At 43.4% G+C, this 22,955-nt stretch overlaps 1 protein-coding gene across 11 annotated transcripts in view; it reads left to right on the top strand.

Moving 5' to 3' along the window:
- Nucleotides 1-22,955, top strand: part of FRMD4B (FERM domain containing 4B) — a 393,137-nt gene that overhangs the window by 210,864 nt on the left and 159,318 nt on the right. For 10 of the 11 annotated variants that reach the window (XM_053298157.1, XM_053298156.1, XM_053298158.1 and 7 more), the window contains 4 exons: nucleotides 1,847-1,912; nucleotides 2,948-3,042; nucleotides 9,633-9,725; nucleotides 14,223-14,307. In XM_053298157.1, coding sequence (XP_053154132.1) covers nucleotides 1,847-1,912; nucleotides 2,948-3,042; nucleotides 9,633-9,725; nucleotides 14,223-14,307 — 339 coding nt within the window. Of the gene's footprint in view, nucleotides 1-1,846; nucleotides 1,913-2,947; nucleotides 3,043-7,212; nucleotides 7,251-9,632; nucleotides 9,726-14,222; nucleotides 14,308-22,955 lie in introns of those variants that run through there. The other variant, XM_053298163.1, reaches the window with a different exon arrangement.

The raw sequence follows: 22,955 nt of genomic DNA, 5'->3' as shown, positions 1-22,955 counted from the left end.
GCTTTGAAGAATATATCAAGGACAGTGAAGAAGATGCACTTCAAATGGTCAAGAACGAGAAACTATTCAACACCAATGAAACAAAGCAGGACTACAAGAAAGAACAAGTCAAGAACCGAGCAGAAAAATGGACAAACAAGGCACTGCATGGTCAATATTTGCACAATATCAATGGAAAATCAGACATCACCAAGACCTGGCAATGGCTTAAGAATGGCAACTTGAAGAATGAAACAGAGGGTTTAATACTGGGTGCACAAGAACAGGCACTAAGAACAAATGCAATAAGAGCAAAAGTCGAAAAATCCATAACAAACAGCAAGTGCTGCCTTTGTAAAGAAGCAGAGGAAACAGTGGACCACCTAATCAGCTGTTGTAAAAAGATCGCACAGACTGACTACAAACAAAGACATGACAAGGTAGCAGGGATGATACACTGGAACATCTGCAAAAAATACAAGCTACCTGTAGCCAAAAATTGGTGCGACCATAAAATTGAAAAAGTTGAAGAAAATGAAGATGTAAAAATATCATGGGACTTCCAACTACAAACAGACAAACATCTGCCACACAATACACCAGATATAACTGTAGTTGAGAAGAAAGAAAACCAAGTCAAAATAATCGACATAGCAATACCCAATACTAGGGGATAGCAGAATAGAAGAAAAAGAAATAGAAAAAATCACCAAATACAAAGATCTACAAATTGAAATTGAAAGGCTGTGGCAGAAAAAGACCAAAATAATCCCAGTGGTAATTGGCACCCTAGGTGCAATTCCAAAACAACTTGAAGAGCACCTCAACACCATAGGGGCCACAGAAATCACCATCAGCCAATTACAAAAAACAACTTTACTGGGAACAGCCTATTTTCTGCGACGATATCTATAATAATAACAGCAACAATAATTGATAATAAAATTCAGCCATCGCAGGTCCTTGGGAAGGACTCGATGTCTGGATAAAACAAAGCAGTCAATAACACCTGTCTGACTGTGTAAACAAGAAATAATAGTAATAATATATGTACTCAGGGCCAGCCCTGGGATAAATACCCCTGAGTGAGAAGTGCCTTTGGCACACACCCTCCCCCATGGTTACTTTATTTGCCAAGTTGTGTGGCTTGTGTAAGCCACACCTCAGCACCCCTCTCAGGTAGGCACTCTTGGTGACTACCCAGCTCACTTGACCCCTCAGTCTGGCACTCTATGTACAATTACTCGAAAGTAAGCTCCATCGATTTCTGGGGAATGTACTACCTACCACATAAGTATGCATAGGATTGTTGACTTAATATTCTAGGCTGCACTGCATTTCCTTAACAGCTACTTATTTAATTTATTAATTTTTTCCACATAAAGTGGCATAATTATTCCAGTCAGGAGGAGTCTTGGGTGTGTGTGTGTGTGTGTACACACACATACATACACAAACACCTCATAAATAAATCATTCAGATCACTCAGACTGTCTCAGTGGAACAGATGTGTGTGATTTTAAAACCTTCGTATAGGCCTAAGCTGGAAAAACAATTATGACATAAAAATGAATGACATCACGGAGTGAACTGATAAAACAACTTATCAGTAGTACTGTACATAATATGCTACATTGATGTTCTTCAGAATAAGTTGCATACAGTGTTCTTAACATTTGAATGGCGTGTATTTGAGAAGTTCAAGCCATATATTTGTGTGTATATACACACACAGAGATAGATCTAGATAGTTTGTTAATGGACCATCCCCCAACTTAGAATACATAACAGTTGTTTGATGCATCTATGTGAAGTGATTAGGGCCCTTTTTCATTTAACTGCTAATGATGTGTCTCTTGCTTTGCAGATGGCAGAAGGGAGACACTGCCAGATACAGCTCCTGGATGACAGAAAGTTGGAGCTGCTGGTTCAGGTGAGAAGCTCTTTGTAAACATTTGTAAGCATTTCTGGCAGTCTGAATATATTATAATGTCGTTACGGTATTGTTTTAGGCAAATATCCTTCTCCTCCATTTCAGTTAAGTGGTATTTCACTGACTCCGAGAGGGCATTCAGTTTTAAAAAGCCGTGGATGCACCAATATAGAAGCCTGGGGGGCAGGTGGGGGGGGAGAGATTTCAGCAGCATGCAAGTGAATAACTGGCTGACATTCTGCCTAACCAAGTGCATGTGTAGGTAGGGTGTATGGGCATGCAACAGCACCCCTTGCATAACTCCTCCTGTGCTCCTGCACTTGTGCTATTGCACAAGAGTTCTTTGATGTTAGAAATTGGGGGTAGGAATGTGCATAACCGGTTTGCGATTGAACTGGTCAGCCGCGAACTGAGTCAGTTTGAGTAGTTCAATTGTGAACCAGTTCGAGCTGGTTTGTCAGTTTGACCGGCCCAGCCGATTCTAATTTGGACTGAATTGCCGCTACCAGTCCATGTACACCCCTAATTGGGAGGTCATCTTAAATTCTGTGTCCTCTTCCATTTGGGTAAATAGGGGTATAACCTGTATTTAATCTTTATTTTTAAAAGGGGTTGTCTTAAATTCAGGGTAATCTTATATTTGTGTAAATACTTTAGTAAGATCGGGAACACATTGTGCTTCATGTCACCCACTGTGCTGTAGCTCAGTTTCACATTGACTATTGCCAGGGTGGTGGTGGTGGTATGCTTTGATAGTATTAAAAAATATACCTCTTCTGTATTGATTTTAGTCCTGAGAGCTAGGGAGTAATTTTAAGTGAATTGTTTTAAAGCATCTTAGTGCTTAGTCAACTCATTGGGGGTGGGAGGCGGAGAAAAACAGTTACAAACAACTGGTGATAGATTTTAAACAGTTGTGTGTGTTATAGGATGAATCTATCACTCAGATAAACCCTTGTGCCCCGCCACTCACACTTTTAAGCTTTTGTCCCAGGGAATTTATTATCACATAATTAATGCCATTCTTTTCAATAGCCTAAACTTTTGTCCCGGGAATTGTTGGATCTAGTGGCTTCACATTTCAACCTCAAAGAAAAGGAGTATTTTGGGATAACATTTATAGATGACACGTAAGTATGTACAAGTATTTTAAAACTGCTATTTTGCCTGTAGCCAAAGAACAACTTTGCCTGTTCTGAAATTATTTGCTATTTGATAAGTAATAATGTAGCCTTAGGTGAAAGTTAAATGAAATAACCAAGTCTTCTTTCCACTTGCTGTACCTTTGCTATGTCTTTATTTGTGTTAATAAATACAACACCGGGAACTAGACAGGGGGAGTGCGTCCCTGTTGGTTCTGCTGGACCTCTCGGCGGCGTTCGATACCATCGACCATGGTATCCTTCTGGGCCGCCTCTCGAGTATGGGAATCGGAGGCACTGCGTTGCAGTGGTTCCGGTCCTTTCTTGAGGGGAGGGTCCAGAAGGTGGTGCTGGGGGACTACTGCTCGGCCCTGTGGCCGTTGGCCTGTGGGGTCCCGCAGGGTTCGGTCTTGTCCCCCATGCTGTTTAACATCTACATGAAACCGCTGGGAGAGGTCATCCGGGGATTTGGACTGAGTTGTCAGCAATATGCGGATGACACTCAGCTCTATCTCTCCTTGTCATCTGATCCTAGGGAGGCGGTGGATGTCCTGAACCGGGGACTGGAGGCCGTGATGGGTTGGATGTGGGCTAACAAACTGAAATTGAATCCGGATAAGACGGAGGTGCTGTTGGTCAGTAGGAGAGCCAATCGGGATGTGGAGATTTTACCAGTTCTGGATGGGGTTGCACTCCCCTTGAAGGAACAAGTACGCAGCTTGGGGGTACTACTGGACCCGGCTCTGCTCTTGGAAGCTCAGGTGGAGGCGGTGGCCAGGGGTGCCTTTGCACGGCTTCGGCTGGTGCGCCAGCTGCGTCCCTTTCTCGAGAAGGCAGATCTGGCCACAGTTACCCACGCCTTAGTCACGTCGCGGCTGGATTACTGTAACACGCTCTACGTGGGGCTGCCCTTGAAGAATATCCGGAAACTGCAGCTAGTGCAAAACGCGGCAGCGAGGGTGTTATCCAGAGCTGCCCGTTGGGAACATATCACCCCCATTTTGAAAGAGCTGCACTGGCTACCGGTTCGTTTCCGGGTCCAATTCAAGGTGCTGGTTTTGACCTTTAAAGCCCTAAACGGTTTGGGCCCAGGGTATTTGAGGGACCACCTGCTCCCAAGGGTTGCTGCCCGCTTGACGAGGACATCTGAGGGGGCCCTGCTCCGGGTGCCGACAATGAGAGAGGCCCGGCTGTCGTGCACTCGGGACAGGGCCTTCTCTGTTGCTGCCCCCAGACTCTGGAATGCTCTCCCAGTGGTCATTCGCTCCTCGGACTCCATCATGGCTTTTAGAAAGCTTGTAAAGACTTGGCTTTTTACCCAGGCTTTTACATAATCGTTTTTACTGCTGCTTCTGGGTGTTTTTATTTCTTGTATTGTTTTATGCCTGTTTTTATATGTTTTTATACTCTTAGCATGTTGTTTTTATTGTGTTTTTATTGTATGTTTTTAACTTTTGTAAACCGCCTTGGGGCTATATTTTAACGAAAGGCGGTATAAAAATGCAAAAATAAATAAATAAATAAATAAAATTTCAACAAATGACTGACTCTCTGAGGACTGTCTGGAGAGTGAAACTGATATCAGTCTACATATCCATCAATGTATGAGGTGGCATATACCTATCTCAGTGGGCCACTGTCTGACTTGTGTGTTGAAGCATAACCCCAAGTCTGACCAAGGCCTCCAACCCAAGGGGCATACAGTGGGTATTGAAAAGAATCACCCCCTTCGATAGACCTTAAATTCTGGTTCCCTTACATCCTGAAATGAAAACACAAAGAAAATTCCCTTCACCAGCTGTACTTATCCAATGCAACCTATAACACCCAACTGAAAAACATCACAATTACAGTCCAGAAAGTGTCAGAAATAAAAAACAAGAATTACTGAGATTGAAAAAGGATCACACACACACACCCCATGTCAATATTTTGTTGAACCACCTTTTGCTTTAATAACAGCCTTGAGTCTGTTGGGATACTTCTCTATCAACCTTGCACATCTAGACGGAACAATATTTGCCCACTCCTCCATACAGAACTGTTCAAGTTCGGTCACATTGGATGGTAGGTGTTGGTGGACTGCTATCTTCAAATCTCCCCACAGATTTTCTATGGGATTTAGGTCTGGGCTCTGACTGGGCCACATGAGGACATTCACTTTTTTCTCCTTCAGCCACTGTGTGGTCAGTTTTGCTGTGTGTTTCGGATCATTGTCATGTTGAAAGGTGAATCTTCTGCCCATCCTCAACTGTCTGGCAGAGGGTAGCAGGTTTTCTTCCAGAATCTGATGGTATTTTGCCCCATCCATTTTTCCTTCTACCCTAACGAGAGCCCCAGTCCCTGAGGCAGAGAAACACCCCCACAACAGGATGCTGCCTCCTCCATGCTTCACTGTAGGTATGGTGTGTTGTGGATGGTGAGCTGCGTTGGATTTACGCCAGGTGTACTGTTTGGTGTTGAGGCCAAATAGTTCAATCTTGGTCTCATCTGACCATAAGACCTTTTTCCATTTGGCATCAGAATCTTCAAGGTGCCTTCCGGCAAAGCTCAAATGACCTTTAATGTGGCCTTTCTTGAGAAGTGACTTTCTCCTTGCAACCCTCCCGAACAAGCCACATTTTTTTCCACAACAAACCATACCTACAATGAAGCATGGAGGTGGCAGCATCCTGTTGTGGGGGTGTTTCTCTGCCTCAGGGACTGGGGCTCTCGTTAGGGTAGAAGGAAAAATGGATGGGGCAAAATACCGTCAGATTCTGGAAGAAAACCTGCTACCCTCTGCCAGACAGTTGAGGATGGGCAGAAGATTCACCTTTCAACATGACAACGATCCAAAGCACACAGCAAAATTGACCACACAGGCTGAAGGAGAAAAAAGTGAACGTCCTCATGTGGCCCAGTCAGAGCCCAGACCTAAATCCCATAGAAAATCTGTGGGGAGATTTGAAGATAGCAGTCCACCAACACCTACCATCCAATGTGACCGAACTTGAACAGTTCTGTATGGAGGAGTGGGCAAATATTGCTCCGTCTAGATGTGCAAGGTTGACAGAGAAGTATCCCAACAGACTCAAGGCTGTTATTAGAGCAAAAGGTGGTTCAACAAAATATTGACATGGGGGGGGGTTGATCCTATTTCAATCTCAGTAATTCTTGTTTTTTATTTCTGACACTTTTTCTGGACTGTAATTGTGATGTTTTTCAGTTGGATGTTATAGGTTGCATTGGATAAGTACAGCTGGTGAAGGGAATTTTCTTTGTGTTTTCATTTCAGGATGTAAGGGAACCAGAATTTAAGGTCTATCGAAGGGGGTGATTCTTTTCAATACCCACTGTATATGCAAGTCCAAAGAGTTAGGTACAGGGCAGTTTTCACAGACCCAAATATCTTTACAAATCACACCCCTTCCTTTCATGAAATGATTCCAACATAGCTGGAACCAGCTAGTGAAACACCAACTCAAGATGCCATCATGTAATGAGGCACAAGTTATTGGTTATTCTTGCTTACTCTTCACCTGCAGATAATTATTCTTCTCCTGCAGTTGTGTCTGTCTTCGGGTATTCCTGCTAAGAGTACAGAAGTACACATTACTCATATATACATGTGGCAAAACCAGGCAGCTGTTTTTCCTAGGGAACTGAAAATTTGGGAGGTGAAGTGGGAGAGGTTGCTTGACCTTTTCCATGCCCACTGCTTCTCTGCTCCAAATTCTGCTCCCCAAATCATTTTTTTCCTTTCCCCCTGCAGAGTTCTAAATGCATGCTTGCCTTTCCCAACATACACATTTTGAACTTTGCAGTTATGAAAGAGAAGCTGTTTGAGTGGGGAGTGTGGAGCAGGGAAGCAGCAGGAAAGGAAAGGGTTGAGCATCCTCTGCGGCTCCTTCTTCATTCTGAATCTTTACTCAGATTTGCAGTTGTCAGGCTTTTGTTACACATGTATTACACTTCTTGCTATAAGACTGCTGGATTTCCTGTGAAATGTTTTCCCTATTGGGTGTTATCACCACTGCTCTCTGAGGGTTTCTATGTTGTCATCAGTATATTTTTGGCTGTTTCCACTTGGGGAAGTCTTCCTGGAAAACAGAGGCTTTTTTCTCCATCTCTGTCTTTCCATGATTGGAAAATGTTTTCCTTGTATAACCATCTTTGTACTTCTGTTTACAGATGTTTTTTTCACGCAGAACATTGTGATGAAAATTCTTTTTTCCTCCTAGAAATATTTCTACCTGATGATCTTGTCAGAATTGCTTCTTGGGTTTTACAGAAATGACCTACAACATGTTGTTGTTACATTGTATTAATCTGTTCCTTTCAACATAGTTCTGTGTGTGGCAGGATTTCGAGCATGTGCTTCCAACCTCCAGAGGGCAGTCAAGTTCTTTTCCATTAGAACTTATCCCCGAGTTCACTGGTAGCAGCAGTTTGTAGCTCTGCATGTATTTCTCTCCTGCACAACCCACAGAGCAAACTATGCTTGTGGCAAGGACTTTGTGACACAAATTCTGTTTAGTCAGTGACCTGATGGTCAATAATGCATGTTGTTTGTGAAGGAGTGGTTTCTCTCTGTAAGGACTTGCCCTCTGCACAGATTCTCCCATGACTTCATTACAGGCCATTATAAAATTCAGCTGTGAAAAGGGAAAATAGTGGTTGGTTTACAATTAATTTTTTTGATCAGAAACAAGAACATTTTTTGTTTTCTACAATTCAGATATGGAATTCTGTATGAAGAAATGCAAAAAGAATTATCACTCTGAGGGCAATTGTACAGAGCACTAGAGGAGTAACAGATCAATTCCAGTTGACACTACATTGCCTAACAGTTTATTTCCTTTGAGCTTAGTTTTAAGGATGGCTGATGTGAGGCTGAAAGGAAAAAATGGAAAGTAGGATCCCAAAATGTCAAGTTCATACCAACTATATTAGACATGCAGGCTAGCAAAATTTGAAATTGCACACGATTCTTAACACTGAAGCTGAGGTAAATTTTTAGAATAGTAGACCTGTTTAGGAAATGTCCCCAATACATTCAGCCTGACCTTACATTTCCTCTCCATTGTCAAGATCTGGAGAAGAAGAAGAAAGGATCCTGCAAGTTGCAGTAGGAACATAGGAAGCTGCCTTATACTGAGTCAGACCCTTGGTCCATCTAGCTCCGTATTGTCTACTCAGACTGGCAGTGGCTTCTCCAAGGCTGAAGGCAGGAGTCTCTCTCAGCCCTATCTTGGAGGTTCCAGGGAGAGAACTTTGAACCTCTTCTGCATGCAAACATGCAGATGCTCTTCCAAGAGCGGCCCCATCCCCTAAGGGGAATAGCTTACAGTGCTTGCACATGTAGTCTCCCATCCAAATGCAAACCAGGACAGATCCTGCTTAGCAAAGGGGGCAGTTCATGCTTGCTACCACAAGACTAGCTCTCCTCCCTAAAGACTACAGAAGCAGTCTGTAGATGGTGCTTATTGGCTAGTACTTGTACTGTCACTACGAAATCTCCCTTCAATCCCCAGAACAGTTTTGAATTTAAAATTAATTCAATGCTTTAAAAAGTAAATGAGGCAATGAATGTTTTGATAATGGTGGGAAACATGCACACGATGCTTTAGTCAGTTTGCCTGCAGCATGAGGGCAAGGACAAAACATATGGCTGAACCAGCATACAGTTTACTGAGATATCATTCACATTGCACAGCTGGGCTGAAGCAAGTTCACGTTGCACTTGAAGAACCTGCTGTGACATTTTATATTATGTTAGTCTTTATTCTTGGTCAGAAAGTTATCAGATTCAATGTAATATAACTCACCCATCCACACAAGGTTGACCCATGCCTAATCTTTATCTGCTATGTCTAATTCCTATTAACATTCCCACCCATCAATGTAATTTTGAAATCTTGGAGTCTGGACTTAACAAAAACAGTCCCTGACTGGGGCAACCATGGATGAACCAAGCGTTAAACACCGATTGGAAAAAAAGAGCCCTATTACTATTCATAAATGAATGAGATTTGACGTGAATTTCATATTTTGGCTTCTGACTGATCTGCACAATGCTGAACAAATATCAGCTGATTTGGAGCACTGTGAAGTAGATGGTGATTGCTTTACTGTGGACCCAAATTCTAATTATAAAAAATCTCTGCACTTTGAAGAGCCTTCTGAAAGTGTGTTGGCTATTATACAATTAAAAGCTCCAATGGGAGGCCTGAACTTGAGCACTAGGTAAAGCAGTCACACAGCCATTTCACCACATATGCAAATTCAGCCCCTTCATGACCATCTGAACCTATGACACTAGCAACCTTCAGTAAGCCCATGCCGGCTTCTACCTGTCCTGCCATGAGCTGAACCAGTTACGGGCATGACAGCTGTCATCCCCTGCACTTGCTTTTGTTAATTGGTCCTAGGTAAGATTAAAGAAATCTCAAAACAGAGCACAATAGGATCGAAACATTGACACAGACAACTTTCTCTAGCTTGAATGGTTTATGTACTTGAAAGATATGCTCCACTATTCTGAACCAAGCCTACAATACTCTTTCTTTTCTCTAACGCTCTTTTTATTATTTCAGAGGTCAGAATGTCTGGCTACAGCTAGAGCACAGAGTTCTGGATCATGACTTGCCCAAGAAACCTGGTCCAGCAACTTTGTATTTTGCAGTCAGGTTAGTAATTATTGCATACACATATAGTGGTGGGGAAAAATCAGGAATATGGAATTTGAAATAGTAAGCAATAACTTGATGTTCAATTTTCCTTCATGAGCTAATTGAAAACCCACAACCAGACAGGTTCTTTCTTCGGTTTTTCATATGATGACCTATGTATGAGCACTGATGTCATGCTTGCATCCCTATCACTTCCTGACATAGCCTGCCTTGTCATGCTTTGATTCTTTATTTAAACTTCTCAATGTCATTTCTCAAAATGCCAAATATAGCAATGTCTCTAATACGTTTCTTCAGTATAAACACACATTTAATAAGCATGCCCATAATGTTCCCTTCAGGAATATTGTGTAACACTAGGAGTGATCCATAACCCTACATGCATGAAGTTTCCATTCTCCTTTATGAAGAGAACCACTACACACACACGTTGAAAGTATGGGACGTAATGGAAATCCAATATAGAACCAGAAATAGAAACCCAATATGAACAATGGGAAATTCATGTGAGTGTGCCTGGACTGCATTAATTAATTTCTTTATTTTTTTTTTTTAGCATTTACCCTGAGGTAGTTACTGAGTACCCTTGCATTGAACTAAAGTAGGCCTGCACAGCTTGTGATCTGCCAAACTGGACATGAGTTAGATATGATGGTACACCTCCAAGAACTTAATAAACCCTCTGTTTTACCTGTTTGCTGGGTACTTCAGAAATAGTATGGAGAAGAGGCTTAGTTTTTCTTGGTGGGTCGCAAGTTAAGCACTCCTTCAGTTACCCCATCATAAAAGATTTCTTATATATAGAAAAGTGCCTATAGTCGTTGCTTAACTGTATGCCCTTTTCTGCTTGCCTACTGTAAGGATGTGCAAACAGGTTTGAATTTGAACTGGTTTGAACTCAAACCAAACAGGGCATTGAATTGGCAATGCTGGTCTGAATTCAAACCAAACAGTGCCTGGTTCTATTCAAACGGGTTTAACTTAACTTGTGACCCACCCATGGGTGCCAACTACCACCCAAAACCCAAAGCAATTGGACACTCCTACGATTATAGGGTATAATGGGAACTCGAACTTGCCCATTATTCCCTATGCAGAGCACCTAGAGGCACAAACCCAGGGTGGGTGATAGGCACCCAGGGGTGCCTACCACCCACCAAACCCCAAATCATTCAGACACTTCTGTGATTATTAATGATTTTTTTTGAAGATTTTTTCAATTTTTGCATTTCTCCCATAGAGAATAATGGGGATTTGAGGACGTGCCATTCCCCCCCCTTTGGGGGGGTGCCTAGGCACCCCAAAGTGGGTCTGGGGGCATGGTAGGTTGTGCCACAACTCCCGCCAGGCAGCCCCAAGTCGGTGGGATTCATGGTTTATTTTAAATCTATATATTTAGAAATTATCCTTTTTCAGTGGAATGAATAGGAGTTCCTCCCCCATTCATAAGTAGTACAGTGTGTGACCTTAATTGATGTGAACTCAGAACTCAGAGAGTTTACAGCAATTAAGGTCACACACAATGTGACAATTACATTGAAACAGGTTAAAATCTTTTTTAAAACAAAACAAAACACCATACTGGCACAACCTGCTGTGCCCCCAGACCCACTTTGGGGTGCCCAGGCACCCCCTAACGGGGGGACTGAGGCATCCTCAAATCCCCTTTTTTCCCTATGGGAGAAATGAAAAAATTTCCCCAAAAAAACTTTTTAAAAATCATTAATAATCACAGGAGTGTCCGATTGCTTTGGGGTTCAGTGGATGCCTACCACCCACCCCGGGTTTGTGCCCCTAGGTGCTCTGCATAGGGAGTAATGGGCCAGTTTGGGTCCCCATTCTACCCTATGTAGAACCTTTTAGAACCAGTTCGAATTGGGTTTGAATTAGAATCGAACCAGGTGGAGTTCGAGCAAAACCAAAACTAAACCTACCCACCCTGGTTCGAAACTGGTTCAAATTCGAACCAAACCGGCCAAGCCGGTTTTGTGCACAACCCTAGCCTACTCATGTAGAGCAAACATGTGGAGGAAAGACGCGAGAATCCACTTCCTGAACCCATCCCCTGAGATTAATACAAAAGATCCTTCCCTTTCAGACATTATGCTGGGCAAGCAGGCTCTAGGGGCATGTCCAGTAGATGAGCAACAGTAGAAGTCTGGCCCTGTGCCCTTCCACACGTTCCTGTATATCGGAAAAGGATTGTCTGAAAGGGGGTATAGACTTGTAGCTATTTGAAGGAAAACCCAGTAAACACAGCCAAAGAATAAAATACTAGGTGGCTGTTCTCATGAGCAGCCAAGACAGTGCTAAGGCAGCCAAGCCCAGGCTTGGCTGCCTGTGAGAACCTCCAGGAGCCCCTCGGCAGCAGACCTGGCTATGAAGCCTGGCTGTTAAATGAGGTTAAGGGAGGGAGCACTCCCTTAACCCTGTTTAACTGACCATGTGTCAGCACCAGCTGCTTTCAGCTGGTGCTGAGATACTGAGGGGTGCCTGTCCATTGCTGGGGGTGGGGGATATCTACAATGCATCATGCACTCATACAATGCATTGTGGGATCCCCACAAGCTTCTATAGCAGGGATTCTCAACATGTGGGTCCCCAGATATAACTGGACTTCAACTCCCATAATTCCCAACCAAAGGCCACTGGGGCTAGGGATTATGGGAGTTGAAGTCCAATAACATCTGGGGACCCACACGTTGAGAAACCCTGTTCTATAGCCTTCCTCTCCACTAACCCTCCTGCCAAGGTCCCTGATCGTGAGAAAGGGCTCAATGTATACATGTGCTATTAGAGTAGCCTTTTGTATGAAACCTTTTGTGTGCCTTCATAACGCATCAGCTAATGGCTGCTGATAATTTTCCAGGCAAAATACAAGGTGCTGGTTATAACCTATAAAGCCCTAGACGTCTTGGGCCCTGATTATTTAAGAGAACGTCTTTTTTGTCATGAACCCCACTGCCCATTGAGAACATCAGGAGAGGTCCATCTGCAGTAGCCACCAGCTCGTCTGGTGGCTACTCGGGGACGGGCTTCTTCCGCTGCTGCCCCAAAGCTTTGGAACACACTCCATGCCGAAATAAGAGCCTCCCCATCTCTGAATTTTTTTAAAAAAAAATCTTTAAAGACACATCTGTTCATCCAGGCTTTTAATTAAATACTGTTTTAATAGTTATAATATTTTTTTAAATATTGTTTTAAAATTTTAAATTGTTGTAATGTTTTAACTTTTTGCCTTCATTTATTTTAACCAATATTTTAATTTGTGTTGTCATTTATTTGTTTTAACTAATGTTTTAACTTTCCTGTTGTTTTTTGTTGTAAACCGCCCAGAGACATAGTTTTGGGTGGTAATAAATAAATAAATAAATAAAGAATCTGCCCTTTAGAATAGCAAGAATCTGCAAAGGCAAGAGAGTTGCAGGAATTACTTGCGTTATATATGCCATGATGCAATCCAACATATTATTCCGTTCATGAGAGTCTCACTATCTTCTGAACAATGACAGCGAAAGGAGACCACAGGAAATAAGCTCATCATATCCTTCAACATCCTTATCTGTCTGTGGTTCTGACTGGGCTGCTCATTCTGTAGTAATAACATACTGTCCATATGTAAAAGAAATAATACCCTCTTTGACACAACTGTTTACAGCCCCAAGGTTGTCCGAGTTATTTATTTTATATAACCACTTAAGAAATGTATATCCTGCCCTGAAAAAGGGTAGACAACAGCATATTTTAAAAATGATCTGACATTACCACATAAAAGGTGCAACAATTCACATATTTTCTGGCCTAGCTTATGCCTCCTTTCTTCTGTTGGCGCTACCAACCAAATTCTTGCTAATGTATTTCAAAAACTGATAGACACACTCCTTGATAAAAATTAGTGTAGAATTAATGTCGCCCTTTTTTAAAAAAAAAAAAACCATAACTTGTATTTTTAAACACAGAATATGACAAGGGAAGCTTTCAAACCTGCACTTTCTGTCCCTGTGAGACTGTTACTGTCTCACGGAAAGTCCTTTGTTTTCCTGAGCTGTGCTTTCTTTGGTGGGTATTCTGCCAATGCATAACGACCCATGTGATTTTGATGATACTATGAATATGCATTTGCCAGGAGTCCTTCTATGCATTGGCTGGAATCCAGGCCTTGGGCGAAGTGCCACACCATCCTCAGAAGCTTCTTCCATGAATGGAAAGAGAGCTCCGCGTGTGCAAGGCTCCTCTGTTTCAATTCATAGAATGAGCTTACGCCAATATTCTGCTGCTGTGCCAAAGATCTGGATGCCACCCTTTAGAACTGAGTAATCATCATTATTATGGCAGTCCATGAAGAAGACTTTCTTATCTTTGAAAATCAACTGAAGCATAATTCAGTTGATTCCTCATATTGTACCACAAAACAGCAGATTACTACTAGTTTACTGCTTGAATTACTTGAACCTAGTGTAAGATAACAGAGCTACGTCTCCGCCTTACTTTCAGGTTTTATATTGAAAGCATTTCCTTTTTGAAGGACAAAACTACAGTAGAACTCTTCTTTCTGAATGCAAAGTCTTGTGTGCATAAGGTAAGTTGCCACCTCTTTCTGTATGATTGCCTACTAGTTATTTACCAGTTATTTATTGCCTACTAGTTATTTACCAGTTATTTATTGCCTACTAGTTATTTACCAGTTATTTATTGCCTACTAGTTATTTACCAGTTATTTATTTTAATTTGTTTTTGTCTTATCTGATTGTTTTTATTTCTTATTTTGTGAAATTTTAACTTTTTATTCTGTGTGTTTTTTAATTTGTTATGTTTTAAATTCTGTACACCACTTAGAGATGCACATGTCAGGGGGTATAAAAATATGATAGATAAAGAAAGAAAGAAAGAAAATCCCTGTGAGTCTACAGAGAGACTACAGGGAGACTCATCTACCATCAGCAGGTGAATTAAGAAGTAAGGGAACCATTGTTTGGTCTTTTCAAAAGTACTTGAGTATCACATAAGAACCAGTAGATCTGACATATGTTGCAAAGGTTTGCTCCTTAGAAAGAGTAATGGCTATTCACACGATTTCTTACGCGGGTGGTAGGGAGGGTGGGCAGGGAGTCAGGCTCCTACTGGCCTCCCCGCAGACAATCATCAAGAACCCAGAACTTTGCAGAGTGTGTGCCCACAAGCGCGCTGGGGTTGCAATTGGCAGAGTGCCTGCAGGAGGGGGAAAGCTCGCACTGGGTCTTTCATGGACCCAGAATGCAGTACACAGGGAGCAGAGCAGCTGCTCTTAGTGTTGCAGCAGCTCTCCCCGCCCCCCGCCACAGAAAATGGCAGTTGGCCAGTAGGGAGCCTAGTTCCCTGGAGGCAATCATGCACACGGTCGCCTACCAAAGTAAAACGAACCATAGGTTTGTTATACCTTGGTAAAGCCCTGGGTAGAAGAGCTGAGCTACCCAAGACTGAAGCGGCTGGGCCTGCAGGGCTTCTGGGGCTCCAGATTACACGAGCTGCTTGGGGTGAACCCAGGCAGCTCATGTCTTGTGTATAGGTTTAGTATCTTGTGAACTCTTTGATAGAATGACTACTTCTGTTTCTCTGAATGATCTTTATCTGGACTAAGGAAGATTCCAAATTATAGTTTTAGCACTACATGTATAATCTTTCAGTACATTGTGACTCTTTCTTGCCATTATTGTATATCTCTTTACCTTTAGTCTTTTATGAGATTGTACCGCATATGACTTTGTATTTAAATTTCACGGTACTAGCATTCGTTATTTTTTGTATTTGTGTTGCACTTTTGTTTAGGTCCTACCTCTCTTTTGCATTAATCACTCTCTAAAATTCTACTCAGCTGTGACGCTCTCTAGGTAATACTGGGCAAGTCCTATCTCATTTGGGAATAAAATACTCATAAACTGGCAGCAGTTCTACTGACTAAGCAAAAAGACACATTTTAAAGTGGTGGATCTTGTATATTTAGCCCAGGGGGGTCAACTGTTCCTATTCATCCCCAGCACAGTATTTCTCCAGTGGCTGTTGTTGGTGTCTCCCTTGTGTTTCTTTTTAGATTATCAGCCCTTTGGGGCACAGAACTGCCATCTTCTTATCCATTTTTCAATATATACCTCTTTGAGAACAGTTTGTTGAAAAGCATCATCATCATCATCAATAATAATAAAAATGCTCATACAGGTTCAAACACCTTCATTAATCAGAGCAATGCTCCTTCTGTCAGCATTGCCATATAAGGATTAGCTCAGGTACTGCACAAGCATACCAACAACAGATCTGCTCTTGGCTCTTAGTCTTGGCTATCCCATTATCGCACATTGTGTGTTATTGTTTTGCAATGCAATGCTTTCAAGGGGGAAATGTTGAGCTACTGTAATGAGTGAGCAGAAAAAGAAGTTCCGTTTGGAAAGAGAAGGAAAGCAGGCAGGAAGCTTTTAGGAGAAGGAAATAGCCTCAGAGTGGTTTCAAACATATAACAAGCAGCAAATGTGTGTAAGTCACTACTGGTAACTTCTTTTCACTCTACCAGTATAACATCCATGGAATCTTATACATTTCCTTCATAAGATAGTTGTGAGCTATACCTGTAAGTCATACCAATGCATTTCCTCAGGGAGCATTCAGTTTCCTTGCTGGGCAAAAGTGAGAACGAAACCACCAGGCAGAACTTGGCATTGTCACTCAAGGAAATGTTCTTCTGTTTGCTTCCCACCCTACAGATTCTAGTATTACCAGGTGTGATTGATCGATTGATTGATTGAGTGCCATCAATTCAGTGTTGACTCTTAGCGACCACATAGATAGATTCTCTCCAGGATTATCTGTCTTCAACTTGGGCTTTAAGGTCTCTCAGTGGTGCATTCATTGTTGTCGGAATTGATTCCATCTACCTTGCTGCTGGTCGTCTTCTTTCCTTCATCTTTTCCCAGCATTATGGACTTCTCAAGGGAGCCGGGTTTTCGCATAATGTGTCCGAAGTATGATAGTTTGAGCCTGGTCATGTGTGCCTTGAGTGAAAATTCTGGATTGATTTGTTCTATGATCCACTTGTTTGTTTTCCTGGCTGTCCATGGTATCCTCAAAAGTTACTAGGTTACCCGGTTACCAGGTGCAACATTACCAGATATAGTAGTGCACCACAATTACTTTCTAGCTACCCTGAAGTATGTAAGCAAATGCCATGATATAATAAAACACCTTTTTATTAACTTACTTGAAATTTATCTTACATTTAGACCTCTCCTTTAATTGAAATGTACAAGTGCCCCAACCACTTCTGCAAAAGAGAATTATCTGAAGCCATGATCTGTTGCAGATTGTGAGGAGAACTAATTGATCTCAACGAGTGCTTGAAACACAACAGGACTTAAGTAAATGGGAGGTGGTCCTTTTAAGGTCCCAAAGCTGTGAGGGGTGTTACTTGACAGAAGCTAGGGCATGGTTAAACACTTAACACCTTGCCTCTCTGCTGCTTTCTTGCCAAAAATCATGACCTGGAGCAGGTAGCGACCGTTATTTTAATCACTGTTTCCTGAAATAGCTGCTTTGGCGGTGACTTTTGGCAAGAAAATAGTGGAGAGGGAAAGTAGTAACTCACCACACTCCATGCTGAAGTGAGACACCCACCTAGTTACTGTTTGAGGCTCTAAAGTACTACTTCTGGTCCATTTCCTGTTTTAAAGACTGTTTTACAATAACTTGTAGTTTGGTTCTAAGGGATAGGTACTTGTCAGCCACAGAGTGCACGACTTTAGAAACATATACTGTTTTGATCTTAAAGAGTTCCAACAACTGTGGACTTGCATTCTTTTTGAGATCTTGCACTTCTTCCACTATGATAATGCTTTTGTGGGGTGCTATAATATATTAAGTACTGATGCTCAAACTGTTGTCCTGTTATTTGCTAGTCCTTCTCTACCATTTGCATTATTAATATATCCTTTAGGCATGAAACCTTTTCTCATAATTGTTATGTGCGAATGAATTTAACAGAATTTCAGTGCTGGCTTTAAGAAAAGAAAAGAAGTTTAGAGGGATTTTGGGTGGAGAATTCAAAGGAGAGATGTTTAAATGCTTCCTGCCCCCTGTTTCTTTGCTCCAAATGATAACAGTATTAGCCATTTTAAGTATTGTTTCTGAGCATGTAAGAGCAATTTTACCAGCTATAAAAAGATGAGCTGATATCAAAACATTTTTTCTGCATTAGTTATGGGTGTAAATTGAGACAAAGATCGGTATGAAAGTGCTTATGAATTACTAAAACAGTTGGGTGTGAATATCCATGTGGGTGTGCAAATGAAGGTGCTCATATTTAAATATGCAAAAAGAAGAAGAAAATGCTCAAATGTAAACATTGCTATTGTCAACTTGCCAAGCTTCACAATGCAAAGTTATTGCTGTTGCTAATACACAAGTTTTGAGTTGAACTGGTTATGAGGACAGTGATGTACAGATGTAGAATTACAAACCATGCATCATCAGCAATTTGAGAAGGTGACGAGCAGTTTTGACTGAGAACAGCTTTTTTCACTTGCTAGGTGTTTTTTTGTTGGTATCATGGTAAAAGTTGCTAGGTAATAGTTTCTTGTTGAGCCTGCCTGAAGAGAGAAACAGCTGTCCCTTGTGCCCAGTTTCTCTAGGAGGCATGAAAGGAGGGAGACAGCTCTATGCTACAACATCTGAGTACCAAAGCACTGTGACTTTCCACATATTGATTGCTTCTCATTTAAAACAGGCAAGATGGAAATGTCTGGGCAAGTATGTCTATGTCCACATACCCCTGTAGCTCACTGGTTTAAAGCTCAAAATAAGAACTCGTTGACAGTCAGCAAGGTTACAGTGGTTTTCTCATGTAAAGTTTATTTAGGATGAGCGGAACCATCCAATGGGACAAAGGGAATGAGCTCAAGAGCCCTGTGTGACAACAGAATGTGCAATAGATGCCTATTCCCTTCTCCTAAGGACCACTGTCTCATGAGAGTGCCTGCCCATGGAGACAAGCATGCAGGCTGGAGGGCTGTTGCCATTCAGCCCAGTTGCTAGATCCATGAAAGCCCCAGAGAAGGGTCCCCCAGCAACACCTTTCCAGGTCCCGGCAACTTCAACAAACCAAGAGTCCAAGCACCCACTCTGACAGTCTGGTTTCCCAGCAACACATATCCATGACTTATTTTGCCCCTCACAGCCACATGGATCGCTGTAATCTGCAGATGCAGATTATGCTCCATGGTGGCCAATTTACATACGCCACAATACCAGTCCCAGCCCGGCCTGCTTTGCTGTGTATGTAGGAACCATCCCCGGTCGTTCCCAGCTCTGCCCACCCGAAACCTCTCGAACATGTGAAGCGGGCCAGACTCCTTTGAAGTCTGGAATGTTTGAGTGGAGAGAGGAAGGTACGGAGTATGAGTTCTATTATTAACCAGAGATACTGGGAGCTCCACATAGGAACAGCCCTGCTGAATCAGGGCCAAGGCCATCTGGTCCAACATCCTGTTCCACACAGTGGGCCACCAGATGCCACTGGAAGCCACAGGCAGGAGTTGAGGGCATGCCGTCCCTCCTGCTGTTACTCCCCTGCAACTCAGAGGCATTCTGCCTTGGAAGCTGGAGGTGGCCTATAGCCCTCTGACCAGTAGCCGATGATAGACCTCCCCTCCATGAAGTTATCCAAACCCCTCTTAAAGCCATCCAGGTTGTTGGCTGTCACTACATCTTTTGGCAGAGAATTCCACAAGTTGATTATGCATTGTGTGAAAAAGTACTTCTGTTTCTTGGTCCTAAATTTCCTGGCAATTAATTTCATGGGATGATTCCTGGTTCTAGTGTTATGTGAGAGGCAGAAGAATTTCTCTCTATCCACTTTCTCCACACCATGTATGATTTTATGGACCTCTATCATGTCTCCCCGCAGTCGTCTTTTTTCTAAGCTAAATAGCCCTAGGTGTTGTAGCCTTGTCTCATAAGAAAGCTGCTCAAAGCCCCTGATCATCTTGGTTACCCTCTTCTGCACCTTTTCCAGTTCTACAATGTCCTTTTTTAGATGTGGTGAACAGAATTGTATGCAGTAATCCAGGTGTGGCCACACCATAGTTTTGTATAAGGGCATTACAATAGTAGCAGTTTTATTATCAGTCCCCTTCCTAATGAAGGGGATTGATCAGTGGGGACCAGTGTTCCCTGTAAAAGGAAATCCCAGATGTTGTTGAGTAGAGCTCCCAGAATCACTAGCTGCAGTGGACTTTAGGAATGTAGGATGCTGCCATATACTGAGTCAGACCATTGGTCTATCTAGCTCAGTATTGTCTTCACAGACTGGCAGTGGCTTCTCCAAGGTTGCAGGCAGGAATCTCTCTCAGCCCTATCTTGGAGAAGCCAGGGAGGGAACTTGAAACCTTCTGCTTTTCCCAGAGCGGATCCATCCCCTGAGGGGAATATCTTACAATGCTCACACTTCTAGTCTCCCTTTCATATGCAACCAGGGCAGACCCTGCTTAGCTAAGGGGACAAGTCATGCTTGCTACCACAAGACCAGCTCTTCTCTCTCTCATACTTTGGCTGAGGATGCTGGGAGTTGTAGTCAACGTCTGGGATTTTCTGTTAGAAGGAACACTGGTCGGGACCCATATAGTTGGATGGCCTACCTCCTGAGAGTGCGGTCCAACAGAGAACAAAAGTACATGGTGCCACTGCTCTTCTCCAGTGGACTGGCCCTCTCATGAGAGGGCTAATACCTGGCTGGCAAGGCAGCACAGAATCAAGGATGTGTTGGGGCTTCCTGGACTGCTTGGGCCAGGTCTGCGAGACCTAGAGCATCCTTTTTCCCAGTGGACTAAACCCTAGCATACTTTGCCTGCCCTCATATACACATTTCCTCTTAGGAAGACATCATGATCCCTTCCCAGAGAACTAGTGCCCCTTGTCATACCCCGGTATCAATAATTGTGCTTGTGCAAGACTGTATGGCTGCAGAGCTTTGGTGCAAGTGGTGTGAGGAAAGGGTTAAAATGTCTTTCCCCTGCCCAGAGTGGACAATCGATATAAAAAAGGGCATGACTGCGCTGGGCACAACCCCTCAAAGACTGTGGCCAATGGTTGCTGTTTTATTGACATCCTGATGCCTTGCCTACAGTCTGGAGATGTGAGCAGTACGGAGCTTGCTGGGATTCAGATTCGGCGGATCAGGAAGGGTGTGGGGGTCCCTCTGTCCAGAAGCCAAGGGCTGGGAAACCATGGTTGAATGAACGTCTGTGGGATGATTCCCAGCTTCATGGTTTAACCACAGGTTTGTCTACCTGAGGTTTCATGCTATGTCCGAATGGGCCTTTAGTGTGTATCTTGGAAACTTACTTGCCTGATGCAGGAGAATATTATTCGAGATTATATACAAGAAAGATAAAATGCAAAAATGGTAATCTTAGCGCAATTCAGACAATATGCGCAATGCAGACATCATTATCATTATGCATGATGTCTGTATGCTCATACATGGCCTTGTGTGAATGACTGTACCTGTGTTCATTTTAAGAGTGAACCTGGATACAGAGCATGCTTCAAATGCATGTTACAAATAGGAAACATACTTCTGTACCTATGTTCAACATAACATCTGAATGACTGATTTGTACCTATGTACACTGTACACTCATTGTACGAGTGTTGAACGTAATGTATGAATGGTTGGGGTGTGCACGGAACCGGGTGGGGGTGGCTCGCGGGGGTGGGGGGTGTTACTTTAAGGGGAGGGGAGGGTGCGCCTACCCCTCCCCCTGCATTCCCCCCGCCGGCACTCGGTTTCTTTAAAAGTCTTTGGGGCAGCAATGTACCTCCCTGCCACCCCTTCCCCCTCTTCTGCCAGAAGTGGCTGAAAGTGCTGGGTGTGCGTGCGCACGTGTGCACACGGCATGCGCACGTGCACCCGGTATTTCCGGCTGAAGAGGGGGAAGGGGCAGCAGGGAGGTACATTACCGCCCCAAAAGCTTTTACAGAAACCGAGCACCGGCGGGGGGAGGGGTACCCACCCACCCTTACAGTTACACACACCCCGGCTTCAAACTTCGGAAAAAAACACCCTGGTGTTCGAACCTGTTTGGAGGCCCGTAAAAGGGCCTCCGAGAAGGTTTGTGCCCATCCCTAGTGAATGGGCCTCTTAACTGTCATATCTGCATGCAGTGTATTATTCATTGAGCCTCTTCTTACGAGCAGTGGGAAGGGCTCCAGAGCCGGCTTCAGGGAAGGTGGGTTATACTGGCCTTCCTCACAGACTACCACTCCTCCAGTGCTGGGAGCTCTCCTCCTGCACTCAGACGATTCCCGGTGTGCCCAGGCAGTGGGAAGGTTCAGGGGCTGGGATGTGTCGTCCGGGCCCCCAGAAATACTATGATGTGCATGGTGCATCATGGAGATCCCCCTTCCCCTCCCCGGGCTTGCCGCAGTCTGGCTGCCAGATGATAAAATCAATGGGGTTAAGGGAGCACTCACTCCCTGAACCTCATTTTACAGGGTGGCTACTTAGGCAGGTTTGCCACTTTGTTGCCGCCAGGATCAGCCCAATCCCAGCGGTTCACACGTGCATGCAAAACCAGGCTGGCCTCCCTTAGCCCGGTTTTATACACGCGTGTGAATAGCCTCATTATTTCCATTTTACAGATAGTGTTTAAATATGTTCATGTCTGAATTGGGGTTTGAGTCAAATCCGAAAGACCCAAGTTCAATTAATTTGTCATGTACTCACCTTTGATCTCCTGCCCAAAGACTGTAAGCTGACTGAGGATGGGATCCTGGGGAAACCCAGGCCCCCAATCTGTCACAGGAGAGGCCTCAGCTGAGTTTGGGAATCAAGCAGCCTCAATCCTTGTAATAGCATTCACTGCAGGTAGAAGGATGATTTCTCCTCTGCCTCCCTAACTCCCATGTTTGCTGTTAACTCCTTGCATCATGGCCATGTATATGCAGTACATACAGTACATCTGAGATGAAGCACTCTGAAACTCACCTCTCCCCTTTCCTACTGCTCCTGCCTAATTGAGCCAATGATTGTGTGTTTCGCCACTAGGATTTTCCTTTCAAAATTTTCACCATGCCCTTCCAGGCAATCTGGTACCTGGTACCTAACTCCAAAACACAAGGTTTTTGTGCCTCAGTGCTCCTCTTTCCCTTCCCTTCCCTTCCCTGCTCCCACTTCTCCACAGTGCTAGCTTTTGGAAAACCTTAGTG

This window comes from Hemicordylus capensis, chromosome 2, assembly GCF_027244095.1.
Source record: "Hemicordylus capensis ecotype Gifberg chromosome 2, rHemCap1.1.pri, whole genome shotgun sequence".
Lineage (NCBI taxonomy): Eukaryota > Metazoa > Chordata > Lepidosauria > Squamata > Cordylidae > Hemicordylus > Hemicordylus capensis.
The sequence above is the reverse complement of the archived record's forward strand: the minus strand, read 5'-3'. Positions and strand labels throughout refer to the sequence as shown.